We start from the raw sequence: 18295 nt of genomic DNA on the forward strand, positions 1-18295 counted from the left end.
CATGGTGCCACACGCCTTTAATCCCAGCATTTGGGAGGCAGGGGCCAGAGGATCTCAATGAGTTTGAGGCTAGCCTGGTCTACAGAGTGAGTTCCAGGACAGACAAAGATTCACAGAGAAACTCTGTTTTGAAAGAAAAACATTTAAGTGTATTAACCAGTCTCTGAAAGACAAATACTGTATATTTTCTCTCGTTTCCTGTTCCTAGACATTTATATACTTACATAAAATCATATAGATGTGACGGAAAAGTAAAGGAAAACTCTCTGTGACAGGAGGGCCAGTAGGAGGACATGGGGGAGGAAAATGAGTCCACGAGAAGGACTGTGCTAAGTGTAAAAACAGACATCTTGATATTCAAACTAAGGGGCCGCCAATATGGATCAGCAGATAAAGGTGATTGCCACCAAGTCTGATTACTTGAGTTCAATCTCTGGGACCCACATATTGGAGGAGAGTATTTACTCCCACCAAATGCTCCTATGACCTCCACATACTCATCCACACATCCAATAAACAAACACATATCAAATCAAATCAAATAATGAATAAATAAAATGGGCTGGGAGTGGTGGCTTCTTCTGTTAATCCCAGAACTCAGAGGCAGAGTAAGGTTGATCTCTGTGAATTCAAGGCCAGCATGGCCTACCATAGTGAAGTCTAACACAGTCAGAGTTCTATCATGAGTCCCTGTCTGAGAGAAAAGAAGAGTCTAGACAAGAAGTCTGTCCAGGTTAGAATGAATGGAGCTGACGAGTTGATGGTTCTTGACCACAACCATGGACCTTCACACACAACTACTCACCTTCACATACGAAGCACACACGTACACATGCAAGCTACATACATACATACATACATACATACATACATACATACATACACACACACACGCACACACACACACAAACACACACAGGAAAATGGAAAAGGGCAGAAAAAGCAGACTATTTAGGTCGTGTTGGACAACTGGAAACGTCCCCTGAACACCCATTTGACCCATGTCTTGCTCATTTCTGACATGGCTGATAAAAAAGGGAATCGTCCATACTTGGCTTCCACTTTATTCCCTCTGGGGCATGACGCCTGCAGATTTCTCTTGTCACGTCTCAACCACTTTTTACCACTTCTGGTTAAGGAGAAAGAAGACAAGAGTGTCCGCTCTCACCTGTGGAGTGACTGAGATTCACCTTGGAGCTGCTGACGCCATCTCTTTCCACCCACACAGAACACTCATATGAAGAGGCAGGACACAGTTCATCCACAGTGACTCGGGTGTCTGTTGTGTTCCGGGTCTCATTATGCCCACCATCTGCAGTGCACTGGGCCGAGTAGTTGAGCTTCTGGGAGGAGGAGGAGCAGGAGTTCTCAGGGATGTCCCAGGTCAGGCTGATGGAGCTGCTGTTTTGAGCTTCCACCCTCAGGTTTCTCACTGGGTTTGGAGCTGAGAAATTAACAAAAAAGATACAGGTCAGCATCAGGACAGGGCAAAGGAGGCAGCCAGTGGGCACTCTGCTTTAAAAGTTTTCTAGATGCTCTCAATATTTTGTTGGGGAGATGAACTAGGTCTGGTCCTCAAACAGGGTTTCTGTCCTGCTGGGGTTTCTACTGTTGTAGAAAAGCACCATGACTCAGAGCAACTAGGAGTGGAAAGGTTTAGTTCATCTTGCACGTTACAGTCCGTTATGAAGTGTAGTCAGGGCAGGAACTCCAGGCAGGAACCTGGAGGCAGGAACTGAAGCAGAGGCCATGGAGAAATGCTGCTGACTAGCTTGCTCTCCATAAATGCTCAGCTGGCTTTCATATACGCCCCAAGACCACCTGTGTAGGGAATGGTACCACCCACCGTGGGCAGAACACTCCCACATCAATCAGTCATCAAGAAAAAGCCTCACAGGGCAATGCAATGAAGGCATTTTCTCCGTTAAACTTCCCTCTTCCCAGGTGACGTTCTCTTATGTCAAGTTGACAAAACTAGCCAGTACAGTCTCATGTGGTCCCAGTTGCCTTCATACTCTCTATGTAGCCAAGGATAACCTTCACCTTCAGATCCTAGTATCTATCTCTATCTCCTAAGTGCTAGCATCACACCTGGGTATCACTGTGCTGGCCTAGACCAGTAGTTCTTGAAGTTTGCATATAGGGAACCAGAACTGCTTGAGCACATGGATGTTCTTTTCTCAGGTTAGAAATAAAGCATCCCCAATCAGCTATAGGGAAATGCTGGTGCTACCAACATGTCCATCATACTGAATATCAAGATCTAGACCAGACCTTTCCAAATGCTGTCTGTGATGAGGGCCATGCCTTCCCAATCTCCTATGTGACAAGCACCATCAAATTCAAACCAGCCTGGACAACATATTGAGTTCCAAGCCAGTCTGGGAAACATAGGGACATGCTATCTCAAACGTGAACAAGGGCCTGGGGAAGTTGCTCATCTGATCAAGTACTTGCGATACAAACACCAGGAGCTGAGTTCAATCCCAGAACCCTGTGAAAACATGACAGGATGTCTCAAACCTGTCACCCCAACACTGTGGAAGCCAATGTGGGAAGAGAGGATCTGGTCCAAGTGGTGAGTGCATGTCTGAGTAAGAGTCTCTGTCTCCAAATCAAGGTCAGTGACTCTGAGGAACCACATCTAAGGTGACTCCTGGCTCTGAACAAACACTCACACACAGGAGTGTGCACACACATGATCCACTGTTACACATGAATGATGTAAAAACCCTACACACATACACACACACACACACACACACACACACACACACACACACACGACACACAAATAAATAAATAAAGTTACAAAAAATAACCCCCAAACTCAGGGAACATGACAGAGGAGGAGGGCACGAGGATGATGAGAGACAGAAGTGCCTTCTGGACAGGACAGGACTGTTGCACACTCATGAACTCACAGCGGCGAAGATTGCTTGCACAAATCCTGAATGAGACCAGGACAGCCAACATTCTAGATAGCAGTGGAGGGAACACTGATGTTCCACCCGCTACCTGAAGAGCTAACCATAGGCAGTTTGCCTCTAGAGGAAGGAGAGTCAGTTTTCCTCAGGGTGGTGGTCCTGGTAGGTTGGTCAAGCCTCAGTGGATGGCTCCACTCTCATGAGTACATGAGCATCATAAGTTATACCCTGTGGAGTATTGTCTTAGATAGGGTTTCTTTAATTTTTATTATTATTAATTTTTTGGGGTACCACTGTATAGCCCTGGCTGTCCTAGAGTTGGCTCTGTAGACCAGGCTGGCCTAGAACTCAGAGCCCAGCCAGCCTCTGCCTCTTGAGTACTAGAATTAAAGGCGTTACCACCATCATCCAACTCTAGATAGAGTTTGTGTTGCTGTGATTAAACAGTATGACCAAAAGCAACTTGGGGAGCAAAGGGTTTAGTTCCACTCATCCTTTACAGCGCATCACTGAGGGATGCCAAGGCAAGAACCTGGAAGCAGAACCTGAGGAGGAAACCATGGAGACATGATGCTTCCTGGCTTGCTGCACAGACACACACACACACACACACACACACACACACACACACACACACACACACACACACACGGTGCACAGACATATGTGCAGGAAAATAACCATACACTTAAAATAATTTTTTATTAAATTTTAAGTAAATTATCCAGGCATGGTGCCATATGCCTTTAATCCCAGCACTTGGGAGGCAGGGGCCAGAGGATCTCAATGAGTTTGAGGCTAGCCTGGTCTACAGAGTGACTTCCAGGACAGACAAAGATTCACAGAGAAACTCTGTTTTGAAAGAAAAACATTTAAGGATATTAACCAGTCTCTGAAAGACAAATACTGTATATTTTCTCTCGTTTCTTGTTCCTAGACATTTATATACTTACATAAAATCATATAGATGTGACGGAAAAGTAAAGGAAAACTCTCTGTGACAGGAGGGCCAGTAGGTGGGCATGGTGAAGGAAAATGAGTCCACGAGAAGGGCTGCGCTTAGTGTAAAAACAGACATCTTGATATTCAAAATAAGGGGCCGCCAATATGGATCAGCAGATAAAGGTGATTGCCACCAAGTCTGATTACTTGAGTTCAATCTCTGGGACCCACATATTGGAGGAGAGTATTTACTCCCACCAAATGCTCCTATGACCTCCACATACTCATCCACACATCCAATAAACAAACACATATCAAATCAAATCAAATAATGAATAAATAAAATGGGCTGGGAGAGGTGGCTTCTTCTGTTAATCCCAGAACTCAGAGGCAGAGTAAGGTTGATCTCTGTGAATTCAAGGCCAGCATGGTCTACCATAGTGAAGTCTAACACAGTCCGAGTTCTATCATGAGTCCCTGTCTGAGAGAAAAGAAGAGTCTAGACAAGAAGTCTGTCCAGGTTAGAATGAATGGAGCTGACGAGTTGATGGTTCTTGACCACAACCATGGACCTTCACACACAACTACTCACCTTCACATACGAAGCACACATGTACACATGCAAGCTACATACATACATACATACATACATACATACATACATACATACATACATACACACGCACACGCACACGCACACACACACACAAACACACACAGGAAAATGGAAAAGGGAAGAAAAAGGAGACTATTTAGGTCCTGTTGGACAACTGGAAACGTCCCCAGAACACCCATTTGACACATGGCTTGCTCATTTCTGACGTGGCTGATCAAAAAGGGAATCGTCCATACTTGGCTTCCACTTTATTCCCTCTGGGGCATGACCCCTGCAGATTTCTCTTGTCACGTCTCAACCACTTTTTACCACTTCTGGTTAAGGAGAAAGAGGACAAGAGTGTCCATCCGCTCTCACCTGTGGATTGATTGAGAGTCACCTTGGAGCTGCTGACGCCATCTCTTTCCACCCACACAGAACACTCATATGAAGAGGCAGGACACAGTCCATCCACAGTGACTCGGGTGTCTGTTGTGCTCCGGGGCTCATTCTGGCCACCATCTTCAGTGCACTGGGCCCAGTAGGTGAGGTTCTGGGAGGAGGAGGAGCAGGAGTTCTCAGGGACGTCCCATGTCAGGCTGATGGAGCTGCTGTTTTGAGCTTCCACCCTCAGGTTTCTCACTGGGTTTGGAGCTGAGAAATTAACAAAAAAGATACAGGTCAGCATCAGGACAGGGCAAAGGAAGCAGCCAGTGGGCACTCTGCTTTAAAAGTTTTCTAGATGCTCTCAATATTTTGTTGGGGAGATGAACTAGGTCTGGTCCTCAAACAGGGTTTCTGTCCTGCTGGGGTTTCTACTGTTGTAGAAAAGCACCATGACTCAGAGCAACTAGGAGTGGAAAGGTTTAGTTCATCTTGCACGTTACAGTCTGTTATGAAGTGTAGTCAGGGCAGGAACTCCAGGCAGGAACCTGGAGGCAGGAACTGAAGCAGAGGCCATGGAGAAATGCTGCTGACTAGCTTGCTCTCCATAAATGCTCAGCTGGCTTTCATATACACCCCAAGACCACCTGTGTAGTGAATGGTACCACCCACCGTGGGCAGAACACTCCCACATCAATCAGTCATCAAGAAAAAGCCTCACAGGGCAATGCAATGAAGGCATTTTCTCAGTTAAACTTCCCTCTTCCCAGGTGACGTTCTCTTATGTCAAGTTGACAAAACTAGCCAGTACAGTCTCATGTGGTCCCAGTTGCCTTCATACTCTCTATGTAGCCAAGGATAACCTTCACCTTCAGATCCTAGTATCTCTCTCTATCTCCTCAGTGCTAGCATCACACCTGGGTATCACTGTGCTGGCCTAGACCAGTAGTTCTTGAAGTTTGCATATAGGTAACCAGAACTTCTTGAGCACATGGATGTTCTTTTCTCAGGTTAGAAATAAAGCATCCCCAATCAGCTGTAGGGAAATGCTGGTGCTACCAACATGTCCATCATACTGAATATCAAGATCTAGACCAGACCTTTCCAAATGCTGTCTGTGATGAGGGCCATGCCTTCCCAATCTCCTATGTGACAAGCACCATCAAATTCAAACCAGCCTGGACAACATATTGAGTTCCAAGCCAGTCTGGGAAACATAGGGACATGCTATCTCAAACGTGAACAAGGGCCTGGGGAAGATGCTCATCTGATGAAGTACTTGCGATACAAACACCAGGAGCTGAGTTCAATCCCCAGAACCCTGTGAAAACATGACAGGATATCTCAAACCTGTCACCCCAACACTGTGGAAGCCAATGTGGGAAGAGAGGATCTGGTCCAAGTGGTGAGTGCATGTCTGAGTAAGAGTCTCTGTCTCCAAATCAAGGTCAGTGACTCTGAGGAACCACATCTAAGGTGACTCCTGGCTCTGAACAAACACTCACACACAGGAGTGTGCACACACATGATCCACTGTTACACATGAATGATGTAAAAACCCTACACACATACACACACACACACACACACACACACACACACACACACGACACACAAATAAATAAATAAAGTTACAAAAAATAACCCCCAAACTCAGGGAACATGACAGAGGAGGAGGGCACGAGGATGATGAGAGACAGAAGTGCCTTCTGGACAGGACAGGACTGTTGCACACTCATGAACTCACAGCAGCGAAGATTGCTTGCACAAATCCTGAATGAGACCAGGACAGCCAACATTCCAGATAGCAGTGGAGGGAACACTGATGTTCCACCCGCTACCTGAGGAGCTGACCATAGGCAGTTTGCCTCTAGAGGCAGGAGAGTCAGTTTTCCTCAGGGTGGTGGTCCTGGTAGGTTGGTCAAGCCTCAGTGGATGGCTCCACTCTCATGAGTACATGAGCATCATAAGTTATACCCTGTGGAGTATTGTCTTAGATAGGGTTTCTTTAATTTTTATCATTATTAATTTTTTCGGGTACCACTGTATAGCCCGGGCTGTCCTAGAGTTGGCTCTGTAGACCAGGCTGGCCTAGAACTCAGAGCCCAGCCAGCCTCTGCCTCTTGAGTACTAGAATTAAAGGCGTTACCACCATCATCCAACTCTAGATAGAGTTTATGTTGCCCTGATTAAACAGTATGACCAAAAGCAACTTGGGGAGCAAAGGATTTAGTTCCACTCATCATTTACAGCGCATCACTGAGGGATGCCAAGGCAAGAACCTGAAAGCAGAAACTGAGGCAGAAACCATGGAGAAATGATGCTTCCTGGCTTGCTGCATAGACACACACACACACACACACACACACACACACACACACACACACACGGTGCACAGACATATGTGCAGGAAAATAACCATACACTTAAAATAATTTTTTATTAAATTTTAAGTAAATTATCCAGGCATGGTGCCATATGCCTTTAATCCCAGCACTTGGGAGGCAGGGGCCAGAGGATCTCAATGAGTTTGAGGCTAGCCTGGTCTACAGAGTGACTTCCAGGGCAGACAAAGATTCACAGAGAAACTCTGTTTTGAAAGAAAAACATTTAAGTATATTAACCAGTCTCTGAAAGACAAATACTGTATATTTTCTCTCGTTTCTTGTTCCTAGACATTTATATACTTACATAAAATCATATAGATGTAACGGAAAAGTAAAGGAAAACTCTCTGTGACAGGAGGGCCAGTAGGTGGGCATGGTGAAGGAAAATGAGTCCACAAGAAGGACTGCGCTTAGTGTAAAAACAGACATCTTGATATTCAAAATAAGGGGCCGCCAATATGGATCAGCAGATAGAGGTGATTGCCACCAAGTCTGATTACTTGAGTTCAATCTCTGGGACCCACATATTGGAGGAGAGTATTTACTCCCACCAAATGCTCCTATGACCTCCACATACTCATCCACACATCCAATAAACAAACACATATCAAATCAAATCAAATAATGAATAAATAAAATGGGCTGGGAGTGGTGGCTTCTTCTGTTAATCCCAGAACTCAGAGGCAGAGTAAGGTTGATCTCTGTGAATTCAAGGCCAGCATGGTCTACCATAGTGAAGTCTAACACAGTCCGAGTTCTATCATGAGTCCCTGTCTGAGAGAAAAGAAGAGTCTAGACAAGAAGTCTGTCCAGGTTAGAATGAATGGAGCTGACGAGTTGATGGTTCTTGACCACAACCATGGACCTTCACACACAACTACTCACCTTCACATACGAAGCACACACGTACACATGCAAGCTACATACATACATACATACATACATACATACATACATACATACACACGCACACGCACACACACACACAAACACACACAGGAAAATGGAAAAGGGAAGAAAAAGGAGACTATTTAGGTCCTGTTGGACAACTGGAAACGTCCCCAGAACACCCATTTGACACATGGCTTGCTCATTTCTGACGTGGCTGATAAAAAAGGGAATCGTCCATACTTGGCTTCCACTTTATTCCCTCTGGGGCATGACCCCTGCAGATTTCTCTTGTCACGTCTCAACCACTTTTTACCACTTCTGGTTAAGGAGAAAGAGGACAAGAGTGTCCATCCGCTCTCACCTGTGGATTGATTGAGAGTCACCTTGGAGCTGCTGACGCCATCTCTTTCCACCCACACAGAACACTCATATGAAGAGGCAGAACACAGTCCATCCACAGTGACTCGGGTGTCTGTTGTGCTCCGGGGCTCATTCTGGCCACCATCTTCAGTGCACTGGGCCCAGTAGGTGAGGTTCTGGGAGGAGGAGGAGCAGGAGTTCTCAGGGACGTCCCATGTCAGGCTGATGGAGCTGCTGTTTTGAGCTTCCACCCTCAGGTTTCTCACTGGGTTTGGAGCTGAGAAATTAACAAAAAAGATACAGGTCAGCATCAGGACAGGGCAAAGGAAGCAGCCAGTGGGCACTCTGCTTTAAAAGTTTTCTAGATGCTCTCAATATTTTGTTGGGGAGATGAACTAGGTCTGGTCCTCAAACAGGGTTTCTGTCCTGCTGGGGTTTCTACTGTTGTAGAAAAGCACCATGACTCAGAGCAACTAGGAGTGGAAAGGTTTAGTTCATCTTGCACGTTACAGTCTGTTATGAAGTGTAGTCAGGGCAGGAACTCCAGGCAGGAACCTGGAGGCAGGAACTGAAGCAGAGGCCATGGAGAAATGCTGCTGACTAGCTTGCTCTCCATAAATGCTCAGCTGGCTTTCATATACACCCCAAGACCACCTGTGTAGGGAATGGTACCACCCACCGTGGGCAGAACACTCCCACATCAATCAGTCATCAAGAAAAAGCCTCACAGGGCAATGCAATGAAGGCATTTTCTCAGTTAAACTTCCCTCTTCCCAGGTGACGTTCTCTTATGTCAAGTTGACAAAACTAGCCAGTACAGTCTCATGTGGTCCCAGTTGCCTTCATACTCTCTATGTAGCCAAGGATAACCTTCACCTTCAGATCCTAGTATCTCTCTCTATCTCCTCAGTGCTAGCATCACACCTGGGTGTCACTGTGCTGGCCTAGACCAGTAGTTCTTGAAGTTTGCATATAGGTAACCAGAACTTCTTGAGCACATGGATGTTCTTTTCTCAGGTTAGAAATAAAGCATCCCCAATCAGCTATAGGGAAATGCTGGTGCTACCAACATGTCCATCATACTGAATATCAAGATCTAGACCAGACCTTTCCAAATGCTGTCTGTGATGAGGGCCATGCCTTCCCAATCTCCTATGTGACAAGCACCATCAAATTCAAACCAGCCTGGACAACATATTGAGTTCCAAGCCAGTCTGGGAAACATAGGGACATGCTATCTCAAACGTGAACAAGGGCCTGGGGAAGATGCTCATCTGATGAAGTACTTGCGATACAAACACCAGGAGCTGAGTTCAATCCCCAGAACCCTGTGAAAACATGACAGGATATCTCAAACCTGTCACCCCAACACTGTGGAAGCCAATGTGGGAAGAGAGGATCTGGTCCAAGTGGTGAGTGCATGTCTGAGTAAGAGTCTCTGTCTCCAAATCAAGGTCAGTGACTCTGAGGAACCACATCTAAGGTGACTCCTGGCTCTGAACAAACACTCACACACAGGAGTGTGCACACACATGATCCACTGTTACACATGAATGATGTAAAAACCCTACACACATACACACACACACACACACACACACACACACACACACACACACGACACACAAATAAATAAATAAAGTTACAAAAAATAACCCCCAAACTCAGGGAACATGACAGAGGAGGAGGGCACGAGGATGATGAGAGACAGAAGTGCCTTCTGGACAGGACAGGACTGTTGCACACTCATGAACTCACAGCAGCGAAGATTGCTTGCACAAATCCTGAATGAGACCAGGACAGCCAACATTCCAGATAGCAGTGGAGGGAACACTGATGTTCCACCCGCTACCTGAGGAGCTGACCATAGGCAGTTTGCCTCTAGAGGAAGGAGAGTCAGTTTTCCTCAGGGTGGTGGTCCTGGTAGGTTGGTCAAGCCTCAGTGGATGGCTCCACTCTCATGAGTACATGAGCATCATAAGTTATACCCTGTGGAGTATTGTCTTAGATAGGGTTTCTTTAATTTTTATTATTATTAATTTTTTCGGGTACCACTGTATAGCCCGGGCTGTCCTAGAGTTGGCTGTGTAGACCAGGCTGGCCTAGAACTCAGAGCCCAGCCAGCCTCTGCCTCTTGAGTACTAGAATTAAAGGCGTTACCACCATCATCCAACTCTAGATAGAGTTTATGTTGCTGTGATTAAACAGTATGACCAAAAGCAACTTGGGGAGCAAAGGGTTTAGTTCCACTCATCCTTTACAGCGCATCACTGAGGGATGCCAAGGCAAGAACCTGGAAGCAGAAACTGAGGCAGAAACCATGGAGAAATGATGCTTCCTGGCTTGCTGCATAGACACACACACACACACACACACACACACACACACACACACACACACGGTGCACAGACATATGTGCAGGAAAATAACCATACACTTAAAATAATTTTTTATTAAATTTTAAGTAAATTATCCAGGCATGGTGCCATATGCCTTTAATCCCAGCACTTGGGAGGCAGGGGCCAGAGGATCTCAATGAGTTTGAGGCTAGCCTGGTCTACAGAGTGACTTCCAGGGCAGACAAAGATTCACAGAGAAACTCTGTTTTGAAAGAAAAACATTTAAGTATATTAACCAGTCTCTGAAAGACAAATACTGTATATTTTCTCTCGTTTCTTGTTCCTAGACATTTATATACTTACATAAAATCATATAGATGTAACGGAAAAGTAAAGGAAAACTCTCTGTGACAGGAGGGCCAGTAGGTGGGCATGGTGAAGGAAAATGAGTCCACAAGAAGGACTGCGCTTAGTGTAAAAACAGACATCTTGATATTCAAAATAAGGGGCCGCCAATATGGATCAGCAGATAGAGGTGATTGCCACCAAGTCTGATTACTTGAGTTCAATCTCTGGGACCCACATATTGGAGGAGAGTATTTACTCCCACCAAATGCTCCTATGACCTCCACATACTCATCCACACATCCAATAAACAAACACATATCAAATCAAATCAAATAATGAATAAATAAAATGGGCTGGGAGTGGTGGCTTCTTCTGTTAATCCCAGAACTCAGAGGCAGAGTAAGGTTGATCTCTGTGAATTCAAGGCCAGCATGGTCTACCATAGTGAAGTCTAACACAGTCCGAGTTCTATCATGAGTCCCTGTCTGAGAGAAAAGAAGAGTCTAGACAAGAAGTCTGTCCAGGTTAGAATGAATGGAGCTGACGAGTTGATGGTTCTTGACCACAACCATGGACCTTCACACACAACTACTCACCTTCACATACGAAGAACACACGTACACATGCAAGCTACATACATACATACATACATACACACGCACACGCACACACACACACAAACACACACAGGAAAATGGAAAAGGGCAGAAAAAGGAGACTATTTAGGTCCTGTTGGACAACTGGAAACGTCCCCTGAAGACCCATTTGACACATGTCTTGCTCATTTCTGATGTGGCTGATAAAAAAGGGAATTGTCCATACTTGGCTTCCACTTTATTCCCTCTGGGGCATGACGCCTGCAGATTTCTCTTGTCACGTCTCAACCACTTTTTACCACTTCTGGTTAAGGAGAAGGAAGACAAGAGTGTCCGCTCTCACCTGTGGATTGATTGACAGTCACCTTGGAGCTGCTGACGCCATCTCTTTCCACCCACACAGAACACTCATATGAAGAGGCAGGACACAGGTCATCCACAGTGACTCGGGTGTCTGTTGTGTTCCGGGTCTCATTATGGCCACCATCTTCAGTGCACTGGGCCCAGTAGGTGAGGTTCTGGGAGGAGGAGGAGCAGGAGTTCTCAGGGACGCCCCATGTCAGGCTGATGGAGCTGTTGTCCTGAGCTTCCACCCTCAGGTTTCTCACTGGGTTTGGAGCTGAGATATTAACAAAAAAGATACAGGTCAGCATCAGGACAGGGCAAAGGAAGCAGCCAGTGGGCACTCTGCTTTAAAAGTTTTCTAGATGCTCTCAATATTTTGTTGGGGAGATGAACTAGGTCTGGTCCTCAAACAGGGTTTCTGTCCTGCTGGGGTTTCTACTGTTGTAGAAAAGCACCATGACTCAGAGCAACTAGGAGTGGAAAGGTTTAGTTCATCTTGCACGTTACAGTCTGTTATGAAGTGTAGTCAGGGCAGGAACTCCAGGCAGGAACCTGGAGGCAGGAACTGAAGCAGAGGCCATGGAGAAATGCTGCTGACTAGCTTGCTCTCCATAAATGCTCAGCTGGCTTTCATATACACCCCAAGACCACCTGTGTAGGGAATGGTACCACCCACCGTGGGCAGAACACTCCCACATCAATCAGTCATCAAGAAAAAGCCTCACAGGGCAATGCAATGAAGGCATTTTCTCAGTTAAACTTCCCTCTTCCCAGGTGACGTTCTCTTATGTCAAGTTGACAAAACTAGCCAGTACAGTCTCACAAGGTCCCAGTTGCCTTCATACTCTCTATGTAGCCAAGGATAACCTTCACCTTCAGATCCTCCTATCTATCTCTATCTCCTCAGTGCTAGCATCACACCTGGGTATCACTGTGCTGGCCTAGACCAGTAGTTCTTGAAGTTTGCATATAGGTAACCAGAACTTCTTGAGCACATGGATGTTCTTTTCTCAGGTTAGAAATAAAGCATCCCCAATCAGCTATAGGGAAATACTGGTGCTACCAACATGTCCATCATACTGAATATCAAGATCTAGACCAGACCTTTCCAAATGCTGTCTGTGATGAGGGCCATGCCTTCCCAATCTCCTATGTGACAAGCACCATCAAATTCAAACCAGCCTGGACAACATATTGAGTTCCAAGCCAGTCTGGGAAACATAGGGACATGCTATCTCAAACGTGAACAAGGGCCTGGGGAAGTTGCTCATCTGATCATGTACTTGCGATACAAACACCAGGAGCTGAGTTCAATCCCAGAACCCTGTGAAAACATGACAGGATGTCTCAAACTTGTCACCCCAACACTGTGGAAGCCAATGTGGGAAGAGAGGATCTGGTCCAAGTGGTGAGTGCATGTCTGAGTAAGAGTCTCTGTCTCCAAATCAAGGTCAGTGACTCTGAGGAACCACATCTAAGGTGACTCCTGGCTCTGAACAAACACCCACACACAGGAGTGTGCACACACATGATCCACTGTCACACAGAATGTAATAACCCTACACACACACAAAAATGGTAACGGGCAGAAAAAGGAGACTATTTAGGTCCTGTTGGACAACTGGAAACGTCCCCTGAAGACCATTTGACCCATGTCTTGCTCATTTCTGACGTGGCTGATAAAAAAGGGAATGGTCCATACTTGGCTTCCACTTTATTCCCTCTGGGGCATGACGCCTGCAGATTTCTCTTGTCACGTCTCAACCACTTTCTACCACTTCTGGTTAAGGAGAAGGAAGACAAGAGTGTCCATCCGCTCTCACCTGTGGATTGATTGACAGTCACGTTGGAGCTGCGGACTCCATCTCTTTCCACCCACACAGAACACTCATATGAAGAGGCAGGACACAGTCCATCCACGGTGACTCGGGTGTCTGTTGTGTTCCGGGTCACACTCTGGCCACCATCTTCAGTGCACTGGGCCCAGTAGGTGAGGTTCTGGGAGGAGGAGGAGCCCTCAGGGACGTCCCATGTCAGGCTGATGGAGCTGCTGTCCTGAGCCTCCACCCTCAGGTTTCTCACTGGGCTTGGATCTGAAAATAAGGGCAGAAGGAACAATCAATCATTTGCCCCAAATTTCCCTAATCTGTGAACCCTATGTGGTTTGTGCCTACAATGCCATCCCTTGGGAGACTGAGACAGCAGGACTTCCCTGGTTCAAAGACAGTCTGGGCTTCCTAGTTAACTCTAAGCTGAGGATATGGAGTCATATTCACAGTTAAGCACGCACGCACAAACACATACATGTGATAGCAATAAATAAATTTAGATATATTATAAAGTAAATGATAAATAATAAATAAAAGTACTGAGCCACACAGGAAGACAGCTGACAACATGCTCTGAGCACCACCACCAACACCATCTCACACACACACACACACACACACACACACACACACACACACACGAATAAACAAATAAATCGACTGAGTATGGTGGCATATGCCTTTAATCCTAGCACGTGGGAGGCAATTAGTTAGTTCCAGGCCAGCCTGGTCTACAGAGTGAGTTCCAGGACAGTCCGGGCTACACAGACATACCGTGTCTTGAAAATTAAATTAATTAGTTAAGGATGAGCCAGTGTTTGGACATGCTCCAGGCGCCAAGTAGGGACAAGTGCATGGACTTGTACCAGGGACCTTCATGGCTCCTCAGCCTTGTTCAAAGACGCTGCTCTCTGTAGTGACATGGTTAACCCAGGGACTCATGTATGGTTGAGATGTTTAAGACACACCCGTCATCCTCCCCAAGGCTCAGACAACATCATGGGAAGGGGGTGAAAGGAATGTAAGAACGGGAAGATGGGGAGGAGGGGTGTGAAACGCTTGTCTTGGGGTCCAACATAGCTGTAGTCCTCATGAACTCCCAACAGCTGTGGTCGTAGGTATAAAGCCTACCCAAGATGAATGCCCTACACATCCATATATGGAGGGTGTACTCATGAGACCCCACCGAGGCGAGCAAATGGCAGTCCAGGGCTGCTGGGAGAGAGGAAGTCACTGTCTTCAGTGACCTAGCCACCTGCTTCAATGGTTAACACCATATCACACCCAGGTCACACAATAAAAACAAAAGGCAACACAGTTGTTGCTCCCATCTCCCACCCTGGGGCTAGGACTGTAAGAAAGACCTATGGGAAGGTCAACTATTCCTGGTCCTCACATTTCTGTAAGTCATGGGCCCCGTGTGGGTGGCTGAGACCAATAGGAAGCCCAGTAGGGAGGCACAAGATTGTGTGATGGGTGAGCTCCTGGGATGTGGCCAGTTGCAACCCATGGAGCCAGGAATAATCTAGTATGAAATTAGGAATGCTGATTTTATGCTCCCTTTATGCTAGGAACCTCCTGGACCCACTGGGCTACATGAACTATGAGGATCCATTTCCCCTGTATCTCTTTTCCTCTATTTAAAGTGGGTAATAAAACCCAGAGATTCACTCATATGGATTTCATTCCAGTTCTGTTGGATTGTGGAATCTCCCACCTTCTCCTCTCTCCCTCCCTCCCTCCCTCCCTCCCTCCCTCCCTCCCTCCCTCCTTCCCTCCCTCCCTCCCTCCCTCCCTCTCTCTCTCTCTCTCTCTCTCTCTCTCTCTCTCTCTCTCTCCAGGGTTTCTCTGTGTAGCCCTGGCTGTCCTGGATCTTGCTCTACAGAGCAGGCTAGCCTCGAACTCACAGAGATCCGCCTGTCTCTGACTCTCGAATGCTGGGATCAAAGGCATGCTCGGCCAACGCCGCCGCCACCACCACCACCACCGCCACCACCAGGCTCTCCTGTCACCCCTTAAGCAGGTCCCTTCCAAAGAAGGAAAGAATACGAGAGAGTCTGCCTCTCGCCTGTGGAGGCTTTGACAGTTTGTGTGTAGCTTCTGCCTCCATCTTTTTCTACCCACACAGAAACTTCATACGAAGAAGCGGGAGCAAGCCTTTCCACCACGCCCCGGGTATCTGCTGTGTTCTGAACGTTATTTCTCTCACCATCTCCAAGCCACCGGACCCAGTAGGTCAGGTTCTGAGGGCCAGTGGGCTCTGGGGCCTCCCAGCTCGGAGTGATGGAGCTGGTGTTCTGAGCTTCCTCTCTCAGGTTTCTCACTGGGTTTAGGCCTGAGAATTTGAGTGAGGCTTTCAAGTTAGAAAAGCATGGATCATTCATCAGGCTCCCTCCCACCGCTGTGTACCACCTCCCCACATCCAAGTTGAGAATCTTCCCTTGCCCTCAGCCCCCCATGGGCCCTCAGACTCAGAGGACCTGGGGTCTCCTCTCCCGGCAAGGACAATGATTAAACGTGGGGTTTTACTCACCAGCCGCCCTGACCACGGTGCAACCGGACAGACCCTAGAGGAATCCAGGTAAGAAGAAATTAGCTGAGCTAGGGGAGATTGGGGAGGTGGGGCTGGCCTGGCTGTTGAGACTCTCCTGATCTCTGTCCCCAACCTTTCCTCCAACCCTGACCAAGGAGAGGAATGTGGGTGTGATAAAGGTCGTCCCGACACTGGCGCTCTGTTGGCTAGGAAGACCGGTCACCCATGGCAAAGGTGCAACTCCAGGGAATCCGGAACCAACCTTGGTTCCCAGATACGGGCAAGAGATAACATGAGGACTTTCACTTTCTGAAAAATATAACCAGAGGCCTTGGGGGAGGGAGGGTGGCCCTGGGGGACAACAGGAGGAAAATAAAAGTGGACTCTGAAGACAGACTGTGGGCAGAGTTGAGGGGGGGCAGAGGCTGGAAGCCGTGGGTTTGTGGGAAGAGAGTTAGGGTGTGGGAGGCAGGGCAGGCTCTGGGCTTCTGGGTCTGGGGGAGGAGGGCTGGGCTGTGTGTGTGAGCGGCTCGATGTATGTTCACTCTCCACGCCCGACACTACAGCATCCAGACTCCGCTGTAGTAAGATTGTCTATAGTCCTCCAAACTCAGCATCCTTCCTTCTCCAGGTAGTGACCACCCCCTGCTCCCTCAAGGCCCTGGCTGAGGAACCTTCCTCCACACCTCTGGGGGTGTACATTCCAGCCACTTTCTACCCCTCCCTCCCTTGGACCCCAGCTCAGGCCTGAGCAGGAGAGAACTTACCAGTAGCACCAAAGTCCCCCAGACCCCGAGGTTCCCACCAGCTCTGGCCATGTGTCTTGATGCTTCATAAGGAACACAGGAGTCCTAGGTCTGGAACTTTACCTGCTGGACTTTAAACTCAAGAATTTTTTCTTTTGCCAGCCCATTGGTGAGGCCAGAGGCTAGCACTGGAATGGGCGGAGGAGGAAGTAGAAGCTCTGAGCTTGAGAGCCCGGCACGGCCCTGCCCTGTCCCCCACCCCACCCCCCTTTTTCCTTTCCTCTCAAATCCCCACACAGACATCCTCCACATCTTCTCTATGGTCCTGTCTGGAACCCTCGGGGCTCCACTCACCCCATTTTGTACCACAAAAGCTTCTTCCCTACTCAGTGGCCTTCAGACCCCGTAGGCCAGCAGAGGTCACTTTCCACTGTGTGTGAATGCACCATGCAGATTTCAAAGGCCCAAATTAGGAAGAGGCGAATGTCCGAATGTCCGTCTGACTGTCCTCTCTTAGTGGATGGGACACATCACAGCCAGCCCAAAGCCAGGTATAGTGACTCACACCTGTAATCCCAGCACTTGAGAGGGGAAACTGAGGCAGGATTACTGTAAATTACAAACCAGTCAGGGTTACAGAATCAGATACTGTCTTAAACACACACACACACACACACACACACACACACGCACACGCACACACGCACACGCACGCACGCACACAAGCACACACGACTAGACTGGAAGCTGTATCTCGAGTCCCACTAGCAAGCTTAAGCCTGACACAGGCTCTGGATTCTGTCTCCTTTTCCTGCCTCCCACAGACCTTTGCAGCTCTCAGGTGAGTCCTGCATGTTCCTCACGCCCTGGCCTTTGTACAGCCTGTCTCCACCACAGGTGTACCCTCCCGCTGCCCCCCAGCAGGCCTCACTCCTGTCTTCCCCCACCCCAGCTTTGGCTCAGAAGCTGTCCACACCAGGCAGCCCCTGGACTGTAACCCACCCTCGCAGTCTATTTACATTTGCATAATCTCCCTTGTCACGGGACCTTTCTGTGACCCGAAAAAGGTGACT

The 18295-nt window shown here is 47.5% G+C and overlaps 1 protein-coding gene across 1 annotated transcript in view; it reads right to left on the reverse strand.

Annotated features, from left to right (window-relative positions):
• The window catches only part of LOC143272880 (receptor-type tyrosine-protein phosphatase H-like), a 57892-nt gene extending 40460 nt beyond the window's left edge, over positions 1-17432 (reverse strand). Inside the window, exons 1-7 of the mRNA XM_076569612.1 lie at positions 17244-17432; positions 16477-16510; positions 13938-14207; positions 12113-12388; positions 8488-8763; positions 4843-5118; positions 1169-1444 (exon numbers count right to left, since the gene is read on the reverse strand). Coding sequence (XP_076425727.1) covers positions 1169-1444; positions 4843-5118; positions 8488-8763; positions 12113-12388; positions 13938-14207; positions 16477-16510; positions 17244-17294 — 1459 coding nt within the window. The 5' untranslated portion in view covers positions 17295-17432. The remainder of the gene's footprint in view (positions 1-1168; positions 1445-4842; positions 5119-8487; positions 8764-12112; positions 12389-13937; positions 14208-16476; positions 16511-17243) is intronic.
• Positions 17433-18295: the final 863 nt, after the last annotated feature.

Source organism: Peromyscus maniculatus, chromosome 1, assembly GCF_049852395.1.
Source record: "Peromyscus maniculatus bairdii isolate BWxNUB_F1_BW_parent chromosome 1, HU_Pman_BW_mat_3.1, whole genome shotgun sequence".
Lineage (NCBI taxonomy): Eukaryota > Metazoa > Chordata > Mammalia > Rodentia > Cricetidae > Peromyscus > Peromyscus maniculatus.